We start from the raw sequence: 17,153 nt of genomic DNA, 5'->3' as shown, positions 1-17,153 counted from the left end.
TCAGGGCTGAGGCAGAAAAGGATGGCTCTTACACAATCTTCATCTCTCTCTCCCCTCTCATGTAGTCCCTTTGTATTTCTTTCTTTCATAAGAAGGGGGCTCTCTAGCTTTCCAACATGTTCAATAGCTACCAAATCCAAGAACTCTGAAGACAGACCACGAAGATTCACCCTTGGATTAAAAAAAAGTCACATCTCGTGAAAACACAGATATCACAATGAGAAATACCTGAGAGAAAACACTTAGAATTCGAAACAAAACAAAACAAAAAAGACAGGCAAAAAAAACACTTCTTTGGTTTTGTCAAGAAACTTATTTGAGTATTTGAATATTAATAATAACCACATTTATCCCACACTTGTAAGGCAAAGCAAATAAACTATAGCAATTAAACAGAGAAAAGAATGATCACCCTAAAGTAGCTACTCCTTCCTAAGAGCTACCAAAACGCAAATAACCTGTAGCCTGTTCTTTCTTGTGCCTTAGCTGTAACAGGGGAGAAAACTGGCTTGGAAAAGAACAACGAGAGAAAGACAAGGACTACGTTTTGAATGCACAGTTTGGGGGACGTCCACCATGACGGCCGTGTAAAAGAAATAAGCCATCCAGGGCTGACATGGGCTTTAATATAATGCCAGACTTCACCACTTATTATTCATTCGTTTGTTCATTCTTTCACCCTTTCTCTTATTAGGTGATCATTCATCCAACAGACATTTATTAAGCACTTTCCCGGGGGGTCTGTGATAGGTGTGGGGTGCACAGGAGTGAATAAGAGCAGGGGCATGGCTTTATCCACTGTAGAAACAGTGCTCAGGGACTAAGCCTGTGAAAACGTCTGAGATCTCAAAGTAATTAAGTAGCTCCCTCAGTGAAAAAAAAAATCTATAAAACTGAAAAGTAGTAAGTATTTGATTAAATGCCTATGAAACGTACCATATCAATCATTTATATCTCAATTCATAAATATGACATATATATTTATAGTCATTTACTTAAATATATATTTATATACTACGGATGGGCTGTCACATGTTTCAACACGTGAAATGACACAGGGTCGGGGTGGGGTTTCTAAAAATAAAAGCTCACACAAGTCCTCAAAAGTCCCCACAGGATGGACAGGACATCTGTGCCCTCCAGGAGTTTATAGTGTAGTGGAGACAGAGGCACACGCCAGTAGCCACAATCACCTTGTGAAATATCTAAGAAAGTACCCCTCTGAGCCTCATTTTCTTCATGAAAAAATAACCTACTGAAAACCAGAAACCATGGCCTTTGGGGCAGTTCTGAGGTCCAAGTTAAAAAAAAAAAAAAAGATGGGAAAGTATTTCATAAGCTCAGAGTGATGAGAAGTAAACTTTTAACCCCTTTGGTCTTTGCCCCTCCTGGTAGTAAATGCCTCTTACCATGTCGGATGCTACACCTGCCGCCTACCTGGGAACTGGTGCTCAGACCAGAGACAAATCTCTACCATACCCTAAACATAAGGCTGCTCTGGTGCCCTTCTGCAGCCCACAGATGTCTCTGATGGACAGACACACGTAAACCAGGACACTTCATGTAAAGATAAAACTTGGCCTGTATCGTGAGATTCCAAAGAGACAGAGGTTAAAAAAAAAGGAAAAACAAAAAACCGCCCCCCCCCTTACACTGGTAAAAATGAAACCATTTTTCAATTAGTTCAGCCCTAAGCAGACACCATCATCTATTTTGCCCTAAGAATAAAAAGCTGTGGACTGCTCCTAAAGTCAATTTCACTTCTCTCTTTTGTAGACATTTCATGAAATACCTTAATCTTCCCAGCAGGCAACATTAGTAGGTAAAAGAGGAAAATGAACTCAGTTTTGGAAAGAAAGGATCATGTGGTATAACACAGAAATATATCCGAGGAGGCAGTCTGGTTCTATTATTTGTCCTTTTTCCTATTCTTCTTCATGGGCTCCCTTTTAGGGAGCCGGCTGGGATGGGGCGGGGGCAGGGTATGACCAGGGTAAAAGCAGCCCAGGACACAACATCATAAACGGAAGCGGGATAGCAGTTATAAGCTTCTGCAGATAGAACCTGGCCGCTTCAAATGTGTACGACCAGACCCTCCTTCTGGCTTCAAGATTTCCTTTGTGTCTCACCACGGGATGTGTGTTAGGATGATTGATATACAACGTGTTTAAATAAAACAAGAAAACAAACCAAGAAAAATTCTGCATGATGAAGAATAAAAATCTACTACAAATACTTTACAATGGCTTCAAACATGAAATCACATTTACAAATTACATTTTCATGACTTGGGCATAAGTGACTCAGGAGCATATGGCTTAAATTTCCTTCAGAACGCACAGGGCTTTAAAAATCAAGCAGAAACTTGCTTGGCAAAATTAGTTTGTAGAGCAGAGCTCTGGGGAAAAAAAGAAAAGAAGTTTGTCAGACGGCACTCACTTTGGCATCCCTTCTCTGGTGCATTCTTTGATGACCAAGTCAACTGGCTACAGTGGCCATTGCCTAGGAACAACTTTCTTGGAAATCGTTTAACTCTCTTTCCCTATTTAGGCAAAGTATTCAATAACTTTATAATAAATGACTCTCCTTCACCTCGACTATCTCAAGCATCAAAAATCGTGGTCTAAGGTCCACTTCTGTAAAAAGTGTTGAGCCATCTCAGGCAGAGAGCAAATGGCTGCCGCATCTTTGCGGCCATCAGGTATGACTGCATATATAGGGATGTTTTTATTTCCTATTAATCCATTTGAAACTAAATACTTTTTCCCCAAAAATTAAAGACACACATTTTAGACAGAGCCCACAACAATCAGGCTGTGTTTTACCTGCCCAAACTTTTTGGTTTCTTTCACCACACAAAGTTCACACACGAATACTACCACCACCAACATGGCTATAAAATAACCTTAGCATTCACAGCGTTTACTGTTTCCAAAAGGCACCCTCAAACATCATCTCATTCCATTCTGGGGGATAGTCATGACAAGTATTTAACCCATTTTTAGATGAGGAAACTGAGGTTCAGAGAAAGGTCATATAGCAACAACTAGCCATTCTTCAAATACCAATTGTACTTTCCTGTCTTGGCATCTTCTATTGTTTATTTTGATAATTTTTAATAGTCATGTTCTCTAGAATACCTATTCCCTTCACCCCCACTGACTAGAATCTCCCATTCTTCAAGGACCAGAACATATACCACACCTTTCAAGATGTGATCCCTGAACACTAAATCTCCAAGCAGGATGATCTTTCTTATGTATCAATTGGGCTAGGCTACAGTTACGAATTATTCAGTCAAACACTAATTGGGGTGTTGCTCTGAAAGTATGTGGTAGATGTGATTGAGTATCTAATCAGTTGACTTCAAGGGAGATTATCCTAGTTAATCTAGGTAGCTGAAATTAATTAATTAATTAGCTGAAAACCCCCTAAGAGCAAAGCTGAAGCTTCCTCAACAAAGAAGAAATTCCACTGATGAACTGCAGCTTCAGCACATGTCCCAGAGTTCCGGCCAGCCCTCCCCGAAGGCCTGCCCCACAGACTTCAGACTTGCTGGTTCAGCTGCCAGTTGTGAGCTCCTCAATGAGTCAGGCACTGCTTGTTACTGGATCATGAGAAAACAGCAAGATTTTCATGACGTTCATAGGGCACATTTGGGATATCTTGACTTAAAATATCTGTTCTGTGGCATTTATGGAATTCACTCTTGGGGATCTGGGGTCGCCTCACAAAGAGGTGGTCCATTTTCTACATCAGGTTCTCAAAGTGATTCCCAGACCAGCATCAGAGCGTCACCTGGGAGCCTGTTAACCAGTCAAGTTCTCACACCCCATCCCCAAACCCATTAAGTCAGGAACTCTGGGGGTGGGGCCCAGCTCTAAACACAGGAAACCATTCTGTTTAGTGTGTAAGAGAATTACCTGCAGAGCTCGTTGAACTAGACTGTTGGGTCTCACCTAGGACACATGGCTATTTACATGTAAATGAATTAAAAAAACTAAAAAAGCAGTGCCTCAGTTGTACTAACTACATTCCAAGTGCTTAGCACATGTGGCTAGTGGCTACCATGTCGGACACTGAAGATAAAGACCATGCCCATCACTGCAGAGAGTTCTATAGGACAGTGATGCTCTGGAGCCACTGAGAGGGACCCCTAGGAGAAAGCCCTCCAACACACATCAGGTACTACAGGCAGGGAAAATAATTTCCATTATTAGCCTTACACTGAAAAAGCACAAGGCCAGATGGTCCAAATCAAAGGCAAATGTTCCTTTGTGATTACGTTGCTTCTCACGTGGGCGATTCTCTGTAGCTTAGGATGAGCAGCATCAGGGACTTATTTATTTAACACTAGTTAAACTAAGGCTGGGGAACCCAGCAGCAGTAGCGCAGGCTACATGAGTCATCAGAATCCTTTTTTTTTTTTGCGGTACGCGGGCCTCTCCCGTTGCGGAGCACAGGCTCCGGACGTGCAGGCTCAGCGGCCATGGCTCACGGGCCCAGCCGCTCCGCGGCACGTGGGATCTTCCCGGACCGGGGCACGAACATGTGTCCCCTGCATCGGCAGGCAGACTCTTAACCACTGCGCCACCAGGGAAGCCCAGAATCCTTCTTTTTATTCTTTCACAGGGGTGGGGGTGGGGATTAAGAAGCTCAAAGCCTTTAGAAGCTCAGGGCCTCTGTTTTAACTCTGGTGGAACAAAGGACAAAAGTAGGGTCTATATTGCACCATCAACTGTTCACTTCCTGAAAGAGCTCCTGGCAAGGCTATTGCTAACCTCCGTGTTGCTAAATCCACGGATCATTTCTCAAGTCCTCATCTGCCTGGGACCACTGGGGCATTTGGCACAGATGGACACTCTTTCCTCCTAGAAAAAGATTCTTGTCTCCTAGGACCACCTGCTCTCTTTTTCTCCGGTTTTCCACCCTGCTTCACTGGTTCCTTCTTCTCCCTCTCCTTTGCTGGTCCCTCTTTTTCTCTCTGACCTCTTTATGTTGGAGACCCCAGTGCTCAGGCTTTGACCCCTTCTCCATCTTTACTCACTCCCTTGGCGATTCCACCCACTTTCATGAATTTAAATACCACTTGTATCATGCCGATGGCTACCAGATTTTTATTTCCAGACCATACCTGTCATCTGCTCTCATACAGAACTACCTACTCCATCCCCACGTGGCACTCTCATAAACTTGTCACTCTCTCCAGGTCCAAGACTGAACTCCATTTTTTTCCCTGCAAACCTGCTCTATCTGCATGTTCAGGTTAATGGAAACTCCAACTTTCCAGTGCCCTCAGCCCAAAACTTTATTCCCCCTTCACTTCTCTTTCTCTCACAATCCCCACCATTCTGTCAAAGAATCCTTCTGCTCTACCTCTGAAATGTACCCAGAAGCTAACCGCCACGCACCTCCTCCACGGCTGCCGTCCGGGTATGAGCTGTGGTCCTCCCTTGCCTGGGTTACTGCAACAGGCTCCTAACTGGTCTTCCTGCTGCTACCCTCTGCCTCTGTCTTCACATGGCCTATCCCTCTGTGTCTATCTTCTCCTTTGCCCTCTCTCATCAGCACACCTATCATTGGGTTTAGGGCCTGCCCTCATCAGGATGATCTCACCTTGCCAGTGTCATTTTCATTACATCTGCAAAGACTCTTACTCCAAATACAGTTGCATTCTAAGGCTCTGGGGGCACAGCTCTTTTGGGGGTCAGCATTCACCCCACTATGCTGCCCCACAGACTATTCTCAACACAGTAGCCCCAGTGAGCCTTTAAGAAATTAAGTTAAATTATGATACTCTGTGCTCAAAACCCTCTAAAGGCTCCCATCTCACTTAGAGAGAAACCAAAGTCCTTCTGCCGGCCTAAAAGGCCCTGTGTGACCTGGCTCTTAAACCTCTCTGTCCTCACCTCCCACCGTCCAGTCGTAACAGTGGCCCAGACTAGCGGATGTGGATTTGAGACATGTTTTGACTTAGCATCAAGATCACCTGGTTACTGACAACACCCAGGAGGTAACACCTGACGAGGAACAAGTTGGGGAGGTGGAAAAGGTAAGTACATGCTGCATTTGAGATGTCCTTGAGTTCATTTATATATTGATATAATTTCAGAAAGAGATCTGGGCTGGGAAGATAAATTTGAAGTATAAATCGTAACTAAAGCCTTAAGAAAAGAGGTCCAAGAATGAAGTCATTAGGAAAACTGATATGCCAAGGTAGAGTAGAGGCGGGTGAGCCTGCAAAGGAGACCAAGGAAAGAGGTCAGAGCAGTAGTGGGAAAGCCAGGAGGGTAGAAAAAAGGAGGGTTTCAAGGAGTGGATAGTTATGTTAAGTAAACCTGGGGAAGAGAAGTGTCTCCGGGCCTTAGCAACATTGAGGCCGCTGGGGAACTTGGCTAGAACGGTTTCATGAGAGTAAAGGGGGTCAGCAGCATGACTGAAGAAGTGGAGACTCTGCAGACCGTAAGTGGAAAGGAAAGGTGGTGAATGAAAGGCAGTTGTGCTGTTGGTCTCTCTCTCTTTGGGGATGAGTGTGGAAAGAGACTCGAGTAGGTTTCAATATTGACAGGAAGGATCTGGTAAACACTCAGAAGCTGAAGACAGAGGGAAAGGGGGATAATCAGTACCAAGAGCTTTTCCTGAGAAGTTAGGACAGGGAAAGGATTAGCTTTCGGTAAGAGGAAAGAGACTTCCCTGCCCAGCTATTAGGAGGGACAAGTTCAGTATGGGGGTGGATACAGGTAAGTTTGTAGTTTTCATCATGGGACGCTGAGGGCATTACCTACAGGTGGATTCTATTTTTGGGGGGGAGTCGAGGACAGGTGAGATGTTGATATCATTTGTAATAGACTCAGTTTACTCTGTTGGGGCACAGTCTCCAATTGGGCTCAGCTGCCAGGTGCAGGGTCCGAGAAGCCTAGTGGCTGGGCTCATCTAAGTCTGTGGAATTTTTCCATATAGGTGGACGAAGGACTGAGCAACAAGGGCATGGAAGGTATTTGTAAGAGAGTAACTGAAACAAAGGACTGGAAATCTAAGCACTGGATGGAGGCAAGTAAGACAAGAAGGGAAGGAATTAATGGACTGGAAAGGGGAACAAAGAACACCTGCAGCTGAGTACCCAGAACTTTAAGGTCACCTAAAAGTGGTCGAAACACTACATACTAAGTCCATGAAAGCTAAGAGCCCAGTGTATTTAACACAAGAAGCAAAGGAGTTTTAGATACAACCACTCTACTACCAGGGTACCAAGTGCCACCCTACTTGCTATCAAAGAGAACCAGAGGGACCTTTACATTGAAAAGGTAAGAAGGAGGTACTGAAATTCAAGGAATATCATTCCAAATCTGGATTTCCTGCCACTAAATCACTTCCAAGTGATGTGCTTGATTTTATTGATTTTGCTATAACTGATTCTATGTAAGTGTCCTATACACAAGTTTACCTGATTCTTTATCAACTAAACTTACCCTCTGGTGTGGCGGTTCTCAACAGATTTTGCCCTCTAAGGGAGAACTGGCAATGTCTGTAGGTACTTTTGGCCGTCACAACTGGGAGGAAGGGTGCACGAGCATCTGGTGGGTAGAGGCCGGACGCTATTCAACATCCCACAATGCACAGGACAGCTCCACCCCAACAAGGAATTATTCAGCCCCAAATGTCAATAGTGCTCAGGTTGAAAAGCCCTGCTCCAGAACAAACATGCCTGCAAATGTACACTATTTACATCAGAGAGAGGAGGGCTCAACTTGGGATCCAAGTAACAAACTGTCTTCAAATTTTCTGTACCACAAATATACAGCCTAAATAAAATAAATAAAACTAAATAAACAGCCTAAATAAAACTACCTTAGTTTTTAGAAAAACATCAATATATTAGTGCACAAAACCTTGTAGACTTAGATATGTAGGAAAGCATATGGATGCCCTCGATGACTTCTTCCTACCTCCTTCCTTCCTTGCCTGGTTTTTCCCATTCTCCTGTTTATTTCTCTCCAGAAGGAGCTCTGTTCTTCACCAGTTCCTGCATACTGGAATATTAGGTTCCAAAGATAAATTAACTTTGACAAAATTCCTTTATCAGAAGTAAATGTGAAAGTCTGAAGAATTTAGTGAGCTGGCCTTTTGCCCATATACAGAAATGATTAAAGACTAGACTGCGATTAAATTCTGAGCAGAGTGACATAATTAGCAAATTTATGAATGGGTCTTCTTTTCACAGTTCTACTGTCAGGACTAATTACTTGTATTAATTAGAACTGTCAACACATGAATATGCTTGTTGAAGCCGCTTCCTATGGTAAAATACGAGACTGGTAAATATGAAGACACTTGGAAAGATGCAAAGACCTTCATTTATTAGCAACTCTAAATGATGCAGAAGCACTGACTGCACAGTGAGCCCTGGGGATTGACTGTAAATGGATTCCTAGTTAATGAATTTGTTCTTCCTTGCTTAGGCATTATTCTTGGTTTAGCGTTTGGACGAAATATTCAATATATCACTACTTTAGAAGGACTGTAGCAAGAATAAGGAAAAAATTCTGCAAGTTACTGGAAAAGTAGAGTAGCAGGGATGGTTAAGTTGAGCAAGAGAGAGTTCCTGTCTCGTCTTTGATTAGTCTGAGATCTAGTGTAAAACAAGTTTTGGGAACTGCTTAAGTGAAACGGGAAGGACAGCTGGGGGATTAAAAACTAGAGTTTGAGACCCAGTTTTAACTCTGTGTGACCTTGGGTAAGTGGACAAGTTACTAAGCCTCTCTGCGCCTTGGTTTGCTCATCTGAAAAATGGGGACAGCAATAGAACTTGTAGAGGGCTGTGGTGAGCCTTAAATGTCAACATATATAAAGGGCTTAGAGTGGTGCCCAGCACAAGCTACGTGCTGGCTGTTACTGTTTTCATAATCATCACCTGGGATAGCAGCAGAAACAGAATTTCGAGCTCCAAGAACGAGATCCTTGGAACAGGACGCAGTGCTTTGGAGTCAGATAGAGTCGAGGTATGAATCCAGGCCTATTACATTTAATTTTTAAGCTTCAATTGTGCCCTACCTCATGAGTCCTTGTAAAAAGTAAATTTAAAAAAATGCATGAAAGGCACTTGCTGTGCCTGGTATATAAAAGAGGCTTGCTAAATATTAGTGCTTAAGCATTCATTACCATTATTATCTTTTTGGAGGAATCTCTGAGACATGGAAATAAATGCCAAAAGAAAAATTTTAGTGAGTGACCTAAGATGAGTGGAGAGAGCACATGTGAAAGAGGAGAAAGGGAAATGAAGAGGATCTATCGAGGGCCTTCTCTGGGAAGGGTGCCCTCATGCCCTGTCTCAAGCGGCCGTCACCACAGCCCCAAGAGGAGGGTTTAACTCCCCAGCCACAGAATCCCCATAAATCCCCTAATTACCTTGTTCACTGGTGAAGGAAAGACAGCTGGGATTCCAACTGGGGCCTGAATGGCTGCGAAGCCCACACTGTGTCAAGGCGTGAAAGCCAGGCTGCAAAGGGCTTCATCACAGACTGCGGGGGAAACAGACTCTAAGCTCTTCCTACTTTTTTTCCTTCCCCCCACCTTTACATATATTTAAAAACACAGTCATCAAATTCTTGATAGGCAAAGCTTGTTCCGGCTGGCTAGGTAAACTTTACCTGATAACTACCATAAAATAACTACCATAAGACAATTTTAAATTAAGGCCGGTTAATCAATTTTTTAATCCTGTTAAGTACCAACTTGGCAACGGTCCACAAAAGAGAAAATTATTCTCATTTTATGCTTTGTCTTCCAGAGACACACATTTCTGACAGTGTGAAGATGGCCCGACTCATGGAGGCTGCAGGGAGCATTTGGGGAATGAATGAGAAGCATCTCCTAGGGTCCCTCCCAATTCAAAAAGCTAATGTTTCTGCATGCAGCAAGATGTCGATGCTAAACTTGATTTCAATTAAAAACCCATTTCTGTACAAATGTTATAAAACTAGACTAATAAAATGTAAGTTGATGACTCCTACTTTTGTCTTAAAAATTATGTGATACCTTAAAGATCAATCTGGCCAAAACTCCACAGCATCAAAATAATCAGTGCATAAAAAGAAAACCTAGTTGTAGGATGTTCTGGATCCATTCACAAGAAAGCTCGGTTAAATGCAAGACGCTGGTAAATCTGCTAGAGTTCCCAATGTCATGTTAGACAGCAAGCGGCTCCCAGCTGCTCCCTGGAGCCCCTTAAAACTTACTTTAAAGGGTAGAGCTTACCCCCTCTACTCTAGTTGCTCACTAGATAGTTCTCGAAGCAAATGCAGGTACCAAAGGATCTTACTGACAGGTAGTGGGGGATGTGTGGTAGTAATGGTCAGAATGTGCACTATTACTCTTCGAATAACCCCGTTTATTTTTTTGATTGCATATTATGCTTAAAAATGAACTTGGGGGATATGGTAAAAACAGCTCTGAATGGGGAGTACAATGATGCAGATTCCAGCACTAGCTAAGGGACGGTTAAGCCGTGTGGCTCTAGCCAACACCCTCTCTTTCTAGGGTGGAGTGTGCCAAGGTGGTTAGGACCAGGCCGTTTCTAAGGCTCTTACAGAGTTATAATCTAAGAATAACTATATTAACAAGAAATCTGTAATTCTTATAAGGCCAAACCGCTGCCACAGGGCTCTTAGGCTAAGGTTGTTTGCACAGTTGCTGAAAGTGTCAACTGAGCTCTCCTCAAATGGCAGTTGTGCTGTCAGGTTATAATCGTCTGTAATTGGTGCTTTCGTGAATTGCAAACTTCCTAACCACTAGAAGGCCTGAAAAAGAATCTCATTCCTCTGTAATAAGAAACATGTTAAAAGGCAAAATAATTAAAAAAGAAAGCACACTATGAGCAATAATCATTAAAACTTACTGCTTGGGTTTCTCTGGTGGCGCAGTGGTTGAGAGTCCGCCTGCTGATGCAGGGGACACGGGTTCGTGCCCCGGTCCGGGAGGATCCCACATGCCGCGGAGCGGCTGGGCCCGTGAGCCATGGCCGCTGAGCCTGCGCGTCCAGAGACTGTGCTCCGCAACGGGAGAGGCCACAACAGTGAGAGGCCCGCGTACCGCAAAAAAACAAAAAACTCACTGCTTTATGTTTATGTTAACATTCCTCATCAGTAAAGACAAGCCTAGAGAACAGAATAGACAAAAATCAAACATGCTATTTTACGATTTCTTAATAGCATGATTTCCAATAAGAATTCGTATATGCAATATGTCGGTCTTAATGGTTTCTTTTCTTGTCATCGAAACATATTAGGAAACCATCCACAGCTTTTCCTTCCTTCTTTCCATCCATCCATCCCGTTCCTAAATATTCCCAATCAGTCACACTTCTCTTTGATTAGCAACAGTTTCACCCAGATAATAGCTATTTTTGTTGATGCCTTCCTAGTTCCCTCCCTACACCTTTCCTCACTCTCTCTTCCACTTGACTAAGTTCCCTGAAGGCAGAGAATTTGGTTTTTGTTTATCTTCATTTGGGGGGAAGAGAGGCGGCTACCTTGCTCATACGTGGCACAATATGGGTTTTCCAAATATTCTAAAAATTACATAGAAAGAATTTCGAAATCTAGGTAACTACTAAAATGGATGGTACTATCTGTACCTTCAATTAAAAAAAAAGTACCCATTGTCTTCTGCTAGAGCTTCTTAAGAGCGGCGCAGAGAGAAATGGGAACCTCTCTCCGTGGCCCTCAAGGAACTCCCCACCTGAAGACCTGAAGCCCTGCGAGAATCACCAGGGGAACTTATGAAGCAGTCCCAGTACCTGGGCCCACGCTGCCGCCTTTGTGCACCTGCCCTCACCCCTGCCCCACCAGCTGTATATTCTGATTTATTGGGGACCAAGGCACTGACAATTTTTTTTTTTTTTTTTTTTTTGCCAGTTTGTTTGTTTTATTGACACCTGGATGCTCGGGCCTTGACCGCGTACTTCCGGAGCGGGTACAGCCGCTCATTCCGCTGCTGCTTCTTGGTCTTCAGGTTCTCTTTGTGTTTGTTGAGCCGGCGGCACGTGGCACGCGTTTTCTTGGGCCACAGATGCAGGGGCTTGTACTTCTTGCCCTTACAGAATTTCCTGAGGTTCTCTTTCTGAGTCTGGTTAATGATGGTGAGTACACGGGCGATGGATTTGCAAACAACTTGGATCTTAGAGAGTTTGGAAGCTGCGCCGCCTGGTACTTTAGCCACGTGTAGCTGGGACAGCTCCACTTTCAGGTCCTCCAGCTGTTTCAGCAGCTCCTTCTTCTTGCCGCGAAGGTCTCGAGCCTTAATCTTGGCCATGACTGTAGAGTGAGCCTCCGCCGCCTTCTCGGAGGGAAAAAGCGGCACTGATAATTTTTTTTTTTTTTTTTTTTTTTTGCGGTACGCGCGCCTCTCACTGCTGTGGCCTCTCCCGTTGCGGAGCACAGGCTCCGGACGCGCAGGCTCAGCGGCCATGGCTCACGGGCCCAGCCGCTCCGCGTAATGTGAGATCCTCCCCGACCGGGGCACGAACCTGTGTCCCCTGCATCGGCAGGCGGACTCTCAACCACTGCGCCACCAGGGAAGCCCCGGCACTGATAATTTTTAAAAGCTCCCCAGGTGACTGTAACAGGGAGCCAGGACTGAGAACTACCAAAATCTCTGAAACCCCTCCTCTAGTTGCTTAACAAATGCTAGTTAACTACATGCTTGGCCTTTCACTGTCTTACAGGCCTTGGGTGCACCCACCATTCATTTACTGAAACACACTGCACATCAATGGTTATTCTTTTATCAGAAATCAAGTGAGGTCACTGCTCAAATAAATTTAATTCTCCTTGATGTCAGTGAGCTGTAGCTTTCATAAATGTCCATTCTCCTTCATTTAATATGGTCTTTTCTAACTTTCCATTGAATTGGAGTATTCTATCTATAGTTAGCTGAGTGTTACCTGGGGGCTGGAAAACAGCTGGGGATTTCATGTTCCCAAGACTTTCACAGGTCTCCACTGAAGGCCCTGAAAACACTCAACCATGAAATCTGCAGTAGAAATTCCCATAGGAAGTTTAAAGTTGACCAAGAAGTCATTAATAACCTCTACTTGAAAAACTTAATTTGAAACTTTCTGATGAATATTTTACAGAAAACTCTAACTCACTAAAATTTCTAATTTCATTCCAATAGGAATGAGTATGAATACAAAAAAAAAGTTCACTAAGCTAGTAAAATACTAGTAGCATTTAGATTATTAATTATATTAATTATTAATTAAATTATTATGATGATGACCATACCAATACAATATGAAAGGCAAAATGACGTCATGGGTAATAAGTATATAGACTCTGGAACCAAGACTCCTCGTGCTCAAATCTCAGCTCTGTCACTTATTAGCTATGGGACCACAGTTTGCCTTCCTTCGGTTTAGTCTCTTCTCTGAAATGGGTAAACAGTAACACTGCATTGGTGGTTGTTGGATTGAGTGAACACACACGCACATACACACTCATGTGCATACACATGTACATACACTAAACATGCATACATGTCACTTATAATGGTGCCTGGTGTGCTGGAACTCACTCAAATTCCATCTCTCTCTCTGCAACCCAATCCCCAGACACAGCAGAGTGAGCTTAAAAGCCAGATTTCATCTTATTGCCCTCCCTACTTAAAAGTCTCAATGGTTTCCCCTGTTTCCAGGGTCAAGTACAAAACCCTTAAACACAACATACCGGGCCTTTCACAACCTGATTCCCACCCATCTTGCCACTCTGGTCCGACAATGAAAAATATATTGCAGCCACAACTATCGCAGTACCTACAATGGGCCACCCTCTCATCTCAGGGCCTTTGCCCATTTTCTCTGCTTCCCTTGCCCCTTTCTTCACACCCTTCACTAACTTCTCATCACATTCAGGGAAAGACCAAAATCCTTAGATGGCGCATGGTCTGGAGCCCACTAATTCAAATTTAGGATCAATACCTCGATTGCCCCAAACTTAGATATGATACATTCATTCATATGAGAAAGGATGCTCACACTCTAAATATTTGCCTGCCAATCTTTAATTAAGGTGATAGCAGATGTTATGACGTCATTACAGTCACTCAAGAGGAAAACCTGTGAATTCTGAGTTTAGAATAAAGAGTATCCTGCCTGTATACCTCTCTCTTCTGTTTGCTGTAGGTGCAATATTTAATTTATTTCCATGTTAAATAGTTGTTTGTCTATTCATGTAACTAAAACAGCAGAGAAAGACACCCTTTTTAGAAAACACAAGTCTGGGTGTTTTTAAGGACAGTGCTCATTTGATCTCATTATTCTGCCAGTTAATTGACAGGAAAGAACATCCTAATTGCTCATTAACTCTGAAGATGTCCCCTTGTCTGGTGTCAAGGTCTAAGAGATACAGGGTGCACAGCAGCTGTACAACTGCTGCTGCTTTAGGGGGACAAAGCATTAGGTTTGCACAGTTAAAAAACAGCAGATGTTCTGATATGGGTTTCAAACAATCCCATCTATTACATGGTAGAATTTGGTGGTGAGTTATTTCCCCCTCAGGCTAATAAGATGAACCACATCGCTGATTAAATATTATCTTCTGGGGCCACAAGGTTGTTTTCACGGCTACCGCTTATGGAAATCATTCTTGGTTGGACTGGAAACTGCCCAAATGCCAACTGGTTTGAAAGGCTCTCCGAGAAAGGCATTCCTTGGTGCTCTTTCCCTCTACCCACCCTTGTCCCTACGTGCAACACCATCTGGTCCTGTGATAATAAGCAAAAGCATAAGAGACACAAGCCATCAACACAGGCCTGCACAGTGACTGTTCAGATCCCTTCCTCAGAGCATACAAAGAAACCCAGAAGTCCAGGAAACAGCTATGCCCACTTAGCAAGAAGCACTGTCTCCATGCTTCCCTGATATATAAAACAGTAAGACGATAATAATTAGCAAATAATTAGGGCTGCCAAGGGGTAAGGAAACACTGTCACAACCTGACAAGTGTCATAGTGTCAAAAGCTCTGCTCAAAACGGGCCTCGCTGGCCCTGAGTTATCTAAGCCAGGGGCTCATTTCCCTCCTCACCCCCATGTGTCTCGCCAAAAAGCATCCTCTACACAATGGTAAACTACTTGGGGCTTAAAGTTTATCTTTGTCACAGCACAGTGTGCCAAAAGAAGGGCCCTTCTAACCCCCAGAGACGCAGCTTATTTAAAGTTATAATGAAGACAGCAGGTGTTCCATACAGATGTCTCTTCTTTTAGAAGACACCTATTTGAAACACTTTATTCTCCCTTAACCGCGGTGGGCTCAGCTGCATTTTATTTCAGCATCACCCGAGCCAAAAGCAAACTGTTTCCCTTTAGTCTCACTGAGCTGAAAATTAAAAACGACTGGGTTTTGGGTTGTTTTGGTTGATTTGCAGGGAATCCTGAACGCGATGGTTCCAGAGTCAACTCCCATTGCTTTCTAGTGACAATGAAAGCAATGCCAGACTCCCCAGAAAGTATGCCAGACTCCCCCCCTTTCCTTGGCGACCCAAACCTCTGAGTGCCAATCACCTCACACCTTCCAGTGAGACGAAGCAGAACAGATCTGAAAGGACTGCACTCGATAAAATGTATGCTGCTTTAACTTTTGTAAACTGTAAAGTCAAATGGAAATGCCTAGTGCCATGGCACTAAAGCAGCCTCAAACTAAGACAGGATCCAGTGTGTTCTGGAACCCTTAAGAAAGAAATCATTGTAGCAGCCAGGGGAGAGCTAGCTACCAGTAACAGGAACCACTGGTCTTCTTGCCCAAAGTGTATGGATACCTTTAGCCTGGAAGGTTGGAGTAGCTATGAGAAGGGAAAGAAGGCAATGAGCAAACAGGAAAAGTGGAGACAGGACGTCGAGGTCCTAGTCTGGATGCTCGGCTCTGCGCAATCTCCCTCAACACGCTGACAGACCGTAAGTAGCCCACAGAAGCTGGAGGTGAAGGTGTGAGGTGTAGTTTTCTCTGCATTTCTCTACAAAAAATGACCTGATGCCTTTAATGGGATGGCACTGTGGGGAATATCAAAGAAGAGGAAGGTCAATATTAAATATTTTTAGCAATGCATAGGTTTTCATATTTTTTCTTAATAAAGGTTCTCCATGATTTTGCAGACATTTCAGAAAATGGAGTCAAGCCAAAACAAGAAAGTAAGTCACCATAATCTTATTTCTGAGAAATAAGGATGAGTGGCATTTTGCTAAATATTATTCCAATCTTTTTTATAGTACATTTACTAGGTCTTACAAAAATAAATGAGTTTCTACTAAGACTACTGCTATATCCTGCTCATTTGACTCACTGTGAACCTGCTTCTATTTTTAGTGGCTAAGTATTATTCTAGATCATGATTTATTTCACCTATTTCCTAGTGGGGCATGATTAGGCCATTTGCGAGTTTTCCAAAGCAGATGATTACAATGTAATTTTAATCAGCTTAATATTTATAGTAATCTTAATAACGCTGTGCAATTTTGGTCCTGTCTTGCAACAAAAGTAGATTTAAAAAACACAGATGTGACACAGGAAGATTGCTGGTCCCTAATTGAGATGCTTGAAGATATATAAATATATATTATGCATGACTCTCACATCTGGCTCTCCATAACGAAGTTCAACAGAATTATAAATAGTTTTGAATCCTTGGAGAACTGCCATGTGATGAAACTAGACCACTTTGAAAGCTATTTGTGATTCTATAATAAATGGAAACCAACATATGACTTGATTTTTCTCACTAGCAAAACAACACAACAAAACGGATGAACACGTGCACCTCTGAGTGAGATTCAAGAGGCTGAGTAAACGACAGTGAAAATTCTCACGTGTAATATTGATAGGTGGCTCCACGTAAAATTCTGTCTTAAAGCGCACTTAGTGCAAGCAAATTTATTCTTTTTTGTTATGAATCTTTTCTTTTCTAAAAAGAAAGCCACTGAAGAAAAACTGAGTCCTATTTAAATGAACAACGCAAATATCCCTAATTCAAATGTCACTACTTGTCCAGAGTAAAAACAGTATTTTCAAACTCATATGCTATGATTTTTGGTAGAAACAAATCACTGCCCAGCAGATTATTTATGATTGTCTACAGGAAGCATTTTTTTGGTGTGTGTTCTATT

The 17,153-nt window shown here is 42.9% G+C and overlaps 2 protein-coding genes across 6 annotated transcripts in view; both read right to left on the bottom strand.

Annotated features, from left to right (window-relative positions):
- Positions 1-17,153, bottom strand: part of RHBDD1 (rhomboid domain containing 1) — a 114,588-nt gene that overhangs the window by 22,056 nt on the left and 75,379 nt on the right. The gene's annotated exons all lie outside the window — the stretch shown is intronic.
- LOC309962975 (large ribosomal subunit protein uL29-like) lies at positions 11,923-12,309 on the bottom strand (the record flags this gene model as incomplete). The annotated part of the gene is made up of 1 exon (XM_082841074.1): positions 11,923-12,309. The coding sequence occupies one exon, from the start codon at positions 12,307-12,309 to the stop codon at positions 11,923-11,925; it is 387 nt and encodes a 128-aa protein (XP_082697200.1).

The sequence above is a fragment of the Leucopleurus acutus genome (assembly GCF_964270905.1).
Source record: "Leucopleurus acutus genome assembly, chromosome: 6".
In the NCBI taxonomy this organism is placed as follows: Eukaryota; Metazoa; Chordata; class Mammalia; order Artiodactyla; family Delphinidae; genus Leucopleurus; species Leucopleurus acutus.
The sequence above is the reverse complement of the archived record's forward strand: the minus strand, read 5'-3'. Positions and strand labels throughout refer to the sequence as shown.